At 39.0% G+C, this 7471-nt stretch overlaps 1 protein-coding gene across 1 annotated transcript; it reads left to right on the top strand.

The window, feature by feature from the left end:
- Positions 1–23: 23 nt before the first annotated feature.
- LOC104385638 (ras-related protein Rab-18-B-like) lies at positions 24–4440 on the top strand. Its single transcript, XM_009994117.1, has 7 exons — positions 24–88; positions 165–220; positions 408–469; positions 1377–1449; positions 2315–2433; positions 3315–3381; positions 4232–4440. Exons 1-7 carry the CDS (start codon positions 24–26, stop codon positions 4405–4407), a joined length of 618 nt encoding a protein of 205 aa, XP_009992419.1. The 3' UTR covers positions 4408–4440.
- Positions 4441–7471: the final 3031 nt, after the last annotated feature.

Here is a 7471-nt window from a genome sequence, read left to right as displayed (position 1 = left end):
GGTTCCGATCCGTGCAGCGGGGAATGGACGCTGCAGGCCTCACTCTGAAGCTTATTCTGGTCGGAGACAGCGCCGTGGGGAAGTCCAGGTGCGGGCTTTGCGGGCCGTGCGCTCGGGTGCGGGCTCTCGGTTCCGGGCTGAGTTCTCGGTTTCTTTCCCCACAGCCTCCTGCTGAGGTTCACTGACGGAACGTTTGAACCATGCCTGAAACCCACCATCGGTGAGCCCGGAATTCACCCGCTGGAGATGTTTTCGCTCGTCTTCGTTTGGGTCCCGCTAACGAGAGGCAGTGGCGGGCGGGAAGGGGAGGGGAGCGGCGGGCGCGGTGTTTTGTTTTGGGGAAGGGGCGGCTGCGGGGCGGGCATTCGCCAGGTCATCCTGGCAAGCCTTCCCTTATTACGTCTTAGGTGTTGATTTTAAAGTGAAGAAAATGGTGGTAGACGGCCGTGCAGTACAGCTTGCAATATGGGTAGGTTTTGTTCTGGACGGATGTGAACGCTTCAGGAGCTTCTTTTTGTGGTTTTTTTCCTCTTCCTTTCCCCGCCTCTTGCTGAAGTCTCCCGCACCTTGAGATTGTATATTTAACGATGCAAATGCACATTAGTAATGATGACCTGAATTAAGTAAACATATATTGCCAATTTTAGTGTGATTATTTTTTTTTTAACAAGGAAGAACTAAATTACAACATAACTGTTAGTCTCTCTATTGTAATCTGTACATAAATTATTTTTTTGTGTAAAAATCATATTTATTTAGTTATTTTGCCTCCTTGTTTGTTCCGCAGAGTTTTTAATGTTGCGCTGAGGAGCTATTTTTGAAGATTTGTGAGAATGTGTGACATTATTCAGTAGTAATTGAATGTAACTACTGAATTTAAATTTATCTGCTTAGAGCCTTAGCAAACTTTAAGTAGTTTTTTTTTAACTGGATGCTCCTTTCCTGCTGTGGGGAAGCAAAGGGAGAGTTTTGAACCATTATGTCTCCTTTCCTGCAGTGTCTCACCTCATTCACTTCAGGTGATTGTTATCTGATTAAACATAGCTGCTTGGCTTGCAGCAATAGTAGTTTATGTATTTCTCTTGAGTCCCATTGGCTTTCTCGTTGTATCACTCACCTTACTGTGAGTACTGCCTGTACTTCTGGTGTAACTTTCAATCAAGTCCCCTCCATTCTTGTTTACCCCTCCTTATCAGTTTCCTGCTGCTGCTGTTTTCTGACTGCTTCCCTCATTCTGTTGTCTTATGTTTCACAGAGCCTTACTGGTCAGGAAAAAATTAACTTTGTTTGTCTTGTGCAGTTTAAACCACCTTTTTTGTTCTGAACATATTTGATTTTCCTGTGTGTGGTGTTTTGGTTTTTTTTCCCTTCTGTAGGACACCGCAGGACAGGAGTGCTTTAGAACACTGACTCCCAGTTATTACCGAGGAGCTCAAGGGGTTGTTTTAGGTAGGAAGTATATGGAAGAAAAACATGATTACAAAAGATGTGGTCTTTATTAATACCTAAATGTGCATGTCTTTACAAAAAGAGGTTGTCTGAGAGAATCAGAGGAACATTTACAGTTTTTACATTACTGCATCATTAGCTCAAATACTGAGTATGCAAAACCACTGGCAGGAAATAATGCTTCTTTGAAATATTTGAAATTAAAAATACAGAGATGGCATGCTGCAGGCTGTTCAGTGGATCAGTTATTACTTTTGTAATTATTGCTTTGGTGAGTTTCTGGTAATAAGACAAATTGGGTTTTATGATTTGTTTTTTTCATATTTCCCCCCCCCCCATGATATTTTTACTTTTTTCCCCAAAAACATGACTGGTACATCAAAACTATTTGCTGTACAAAACATTCTGACTATTATGCAGCATTTTAAACCTAAGTGAATGCAGTTATGAAGTTACCAGAATTCAATTTTTACTCAGAATCTGCATTTTGAGCAGCACTGTATGCATGCAGTTATCAGTTAAATGAAGTGACAAAATACCTATTTTAAAATATTGTGTGGCCCAGTTCAGAACTAGTAACAGGTATAAGACTTAAACTGGTAAGGTCAATTTTCGGTCACAGATCCTATTGCAGGGATGCTTGTGTTCTGTAATACCTAGTGACTTTGAGTGGCACAGCCATTGTGTTCCAGCTCTGGGAAGAGGGATATGGTTGGTACATTTTACTGTAATTCCCTAACTGCTTTTTATTTTTTGTTGGGAGGGACACAACAATAGTTAGCTAGTAGGAAATAAGTTCTGCCATAATTAAGTAAATATTGTTGAAGAATCTACAGCTGTTAAGCTCCTTTTCCTCTGTTACCAGTGTATGATGTTACAAGAAAAGACACTTTCGTAGGACTAGAGAGCTGGCTGAATGAGATGGAAATGTATACCGCCAAAAGCAACACTGTGAAGATGTTAGTTGGCAATAAAACTGATCAGGTCAGTTTAGAAATGCATCCTCATACACCCTTCCTCAGGTGACTTGGTTGTGATAGACAGTATAAATGTGAGCTAAGTGCTGAAACTAATACATCTGTTGTGCGAGGAGGTGATTCGTTCTGTAACTGAGGAACCTAGGTTAGGTAAGCTCCAATTACTATGTCATTTTTCAAGCAGAGCTTGTTTTAAGATTTCAGTGGAGGCTCTCCTGGAGAGATATAATTGATGAGAGAGATTCTCTTAAGATAGTGAAAGGTTCTGCCTAAAAACTGTTGTACACCATTGAAGTTAACTGCAGTGCAACAGCAAAAACTGCTGCTTCCTTTTTGACCAGGCTATTTTGGGCAGGTGGTGGGAAAGGAGAATTCAGCTATAGAGTGTGCATCTGTGTAGGTCTGAGGTTCACTGGTTGCTCTCTGTTTTTGGAGTGTTTTGACATATGTTAGATGCCTGTTGTATAATCAAATGTTTCATTCTTGCCTTTCTTCTACAAGAGGTTTCCAGGATGGCTATCCTGAACTAGGTTCTCTTCTGCCACCTTCCAAATCTGTCAATTTTCGGTTGTTTGATATGCCTTCTCAGCTATTTGACTCCTGAAACCTCATTTCTGGCATATATCTTGCTCCTAGTTAATTCAGAAGATAGCAACGCATTAATTTCCTACTGATTTGATATTGCTGCTGTTCCCTTTGATCCCTTAACAGCTTGCCTAGCAGTAAGCTGTCTGTAGAGTGGGAAAATCTAGTTGCTGATTACTACATGGTTTTATAGACTTTTTTTCTTTTCAGCAAAACTTCACCTCTGCAGTAGTGGTTTTCCAGGGAATTCCTTTAGTAGCAAGTGTAGCTTATTTTAGTTATGTTCTTAATTCACTTCTGCAGCCTGATCGTGAAGTAGAGAGAAGAGAAGGACTGCAGTTTGCTAAGAAACACTCACTGCTTTTTATAGGTATGTAGTTCTATACAAAAAAAACTTGTTTATTTTGATGTTCCTAAGCATGACTGAAGTGTACAGTTATAGTTCAGGCTGATTTACTTATTTTTAGTACCTAATTAATCTGGGTTCCTTTTGCTGCATTAGTGTGTATACATGGATGTAGATTTTAACTTTTTTTCAGAGATGCTCTGCATTGATTGCAATTAGAAGTATGTTTCTCTGAAAGAGATTTACTTTAGATACTGTGTAGGGCATGAATTTTGTATTCTCTTGAAACTAGCAGAATTTTTAATGCAGAACCTAGAAGACCGGAATTCTTCTGACCAATGTCAGCAAGGACCTTGGGTAGATCTCCCTTTTGTTTTCAGGTTTCTGTTGCAGCTACATAAAAGACAATATTCTTAGACCAACAATGAAATGTACCATGTGAAGATTTAATGATGGGGAATATATATATATTTTAAGTACCTTTCTAGGTAAGTGACTTGGAAAGATTTTCAGAAGAACCTGGAACAAATATATAAGGGAAAACATGTAATTCCCTCTGCATTCTTTGTTTCCTAGCTTAGTTGTGGAATAATTATCTTGTAGACTTACTGTCACAACCTGAGAACAATTTCTGTTTCTCCATTATGGAGAGAATGGGGAGTTGTGGATTTTTTAGGTGGAAAAATGAGATGCTTCAGACTGAGATGTATTTATCATATGGGACTATCATATGAGACTTAATTTTGCCTTTAAGGGAGAATGGAGGAGGAGGTTCATTCATTAAAAAAATTCTTTTCTCTGGTCCCACAAGAACTTATTACAAGATGGAATGCTCCCTGCAAATAAGATAAAATACTTCTTCCCCCTCCACCAGAGACCAGTGCCAAGACACAAGATGGAGTGCAACATGCCTTTGAGGAACTAGTCATAAAGATCCTGCAGACACCAGGTCTTTGGGATAAATGCGCAGAGAAGCAGAGCGTCCAGCTAATGGAATCTTCAACACATCGGGATAAAAGTTTGTGTGGTGCATACTGTTCACTTTCTTAAATCTACAAGTGGCTGTTCAGTCAAGAGTTGAGTGGTCTTGTTTTTAACAAAAAACAAAACAAAACAACCACAGAGGTGGGAGGGTGGGAAAAGTTCCAAGCACTAGTTTGCCTTGCCTTGATCTGCCACCAGTTGTGTAGAACCCGAAACTAAACTGATGAGCAGAATACGCTTTTGTTCATTAACAAAATACAACTTCTCCTTCCTGTATGCATAACTGGTATCTCCAGATATTTTTCTGATAGCTGTCAGAATTTTTCTCAAAACATAGTGCTGCTTAGAGGGTTGTGCACTTGCTGTATGGCATTCAACATACCTTTTCTGAAAATCCAGCCTTAGCATAAAATAACATAGTATTGCACTTTGGAATATTAAGAGGCCCCAGAATGGCATGAAAGTCATCTGCCCATCAAACTTCCCTTAAATGTCATTAACAGTCAGGACTCAGTCCTGAGCAGTGACATTGTTTCCCTATTTCAGCTGGTTTAAGGCAGTTGCAATTGCTACATGTTATCTGGAAAGAAGTTGTAGAGTTGTAGGGAAGATGCATTCCTGTTAAAATTTGGCAGGAAAAAAACAACAACAAACCATGTTTCCTGTGCAGTAGTTGTAGGGCACCTGTTGCTGCTCTTGAATACTTTGTAGTGAGGATCAGTGGTGAAATGGAGTCATTATTTTGGGCTGGTTTATGCTGTGGGTCCTTTTTGCAGTTAACGGAGTTCCCTGCAAATCCATGTTCCTACCTTCATTCAGCAGTTGCAGGGCTAAAACTAATATAAAATGTGCTGGTTATGAAGTAATTCCTACTAGGATGAGTCTGTTATGAAGTTCTGTCAGATAACTGCCTCTTTTTACCGTTTCCCCAACCATTAAACTTGCTTCCTTTTCCTGAAAACAAAGCCAGTCACAGCAGCTGTTAGCCTATACTGATCTTGGTAGCAGTGCTTCTAGCAGACTTCTGGTTGGCTGCCTGCAACGCTGTAAATGTATCAAACGCTTGGGAACAATATTAAAAGCCTTTGAAATGTAAACTGAAGTGCTTGTGAACAAGTGACAAATTTAAATGCAGTCTTTCATTACAGGACACTGTCAAGTCAGAACAGAAAAACTGTCCTTTTTTTAAGATGCGTTTTTTGACAAGTCTTCACTATCAATTTTATATTGGTGGGAGTGCCTTCCTGCGTATTAGCAGTGATTTGTCACAAGTGCTACCACAACACAGCTGAAGACAAAGCATATAAACTTCAAGGTCACTCTGGGATTCTTCTAGCCTGTTCTCTGCAAAGTTGTTCTTTGTGAAGCTGATTTCTTCTGTGAAAAGTGTGCCTTTATAATTGTTGATAAAGTGAACAGAAATGCCTGTATTGATTTTTTGCATCAGCTTCTCTCTGTCTTGCAATGGAGTTTCTTTGACTGCAGGCATTTGCAACTATATGTATACATATTTGCCTTACAAATATAATTTCATTAGCCAGAAGATGTTTTGAAATGTCAAGTGTTGTGTTTTATTTTTTATAGCTTGAATAAAGGCAAGCAGAAACAGAAAATAATTAACGTGACTGTGGAAAACCAAGATAGCTTGAAGAGGCTTGTTGACTGTAAGCCTACCCACAACCAAAAGAATTCTGAAACAGCAGGGATGTACACTTTGAATTAGCTTGAACATAAATCTTCAGTTTGACAGGGAAATGCACTGTTCAGCAAACTGGCTACTTGTACTGTACAAATCTGGTACATCGTAGCCCATCCAAACAGTAAAATGCGCATTATGAATTTGTTTACCACTACAGGTAATAGTAGCAGCATTACTGCTGTCTACAGTGTTGAAGCTGTATTTCAAAACAGCAGTTCTGTCTGTGCTTCTGTTGTGGGGTGACCTGATGCTCTTTTTTTACAGGAGGAATACTGGGTATGCCCATCATGGGAACACCTTCCTTTGATTTCCCCCTCCCAGGCTGCACATAATAATTGTGGATACATCACAATCTACAGCTTTATTAGCTCCTTAATATTAAGTAGAAAGTATGAATGTGGGTCTTCCTGGACAAATTTCTGTGTTGCTTACCACCAAGGCAGATGGATTTTTAGATGAAATACAGGGCTAGTAGTGATGTGCAGAGTTGCGTCTTGGGATAATGTAGATGGGTATCATGGGGCTTGAGTATACATTACTTATGTGCCCATTTTGCAAATCAGAAGGACTTAAATTCCAGGTAGTGAGGCTCTTCTCAGACTGACTTTAGCAAGTTTGCTCTTTCAAAAGGAATGTATCTCTTTAATGACATACAAACCCTGCTCAAAACAAACTACTCCTGAAAGTCCGTATAATAATTTCTGATAACTGATCTGCTGCAAACAAGTTATGTCTCAAGTCCTAATAAGGATGGTTTGTACCTAAGAATTCCAGTTGGTGGCCTTCATTTGTCAAAACCAAAAATCTTACAGTGGTTTTCTTATTTTATTAACTTATTAACTGTGTATCAACATGAAAGCGGTGAAGAACTTCCAAGTTTTTCAGGGTTAGATGTACAAAAAAAAAGTATGACTGCACACAAATTGGATAACTCTGACTGCATTTTCCAAATAATTTTGACTTTTTAATATCTTTTTATGGCATGTATAGGAAAATACAGTTCTGCAGACTCAATAGTAATATTTCAGTCTGACTCAGTTGCTGAAAAAAGCAGAATAGCCAATAGAATTATTTTTTTTCTTCTAGCCAAAGAAAATTCTGATTGTGAACTTTGGATTCTTTCCAAAAGGATTTTAGGCAAGCTTTCCTTAAAAAAATTGAATTTATGACTATTTTATTTTCTTAAGAGCAGAGAAATTGCATGCTTTCACCTTGGAAGTATTTGCTTCCTTTCTGCTTGAAAGGGCAGTTGGGAGAAAGCAACCTAAAAAAAGGGCAACACATTCACCTTCAAAATTTCAGGTCACCTTCAAAAAGCTGTTTTTGTAAGAAAATAAGATTGTGACTCCACATTACTGGCAAATCACAGAAACAGTACCCTACTAAGGAGATGTTTTTTAATAGTTTCTTATGTCCCTTACAGAGTGGTTC

This window comes from Chaetura pelagica, unplaced genomic scaffold (assembly GCF_000747805.2).
Source record: "Chaetura pelagica isolate M959 unplaced genomic scaffold, ChaPel_1.0 scaffold963, whole genome shotgun sequence".
Classification (NCBI taxonomy): domain Eukaryota; kingdom Metazoa; phylum Chordata; class Aves; order Apodiformes; family Apodidae; genus Chaetura; species Chaetura pelagica.
The sequence above is the reverse complement of the archived record's forward strand: the minus strand, read 5'-3'. Positions and strand labels throughout refer to the sequence as shown.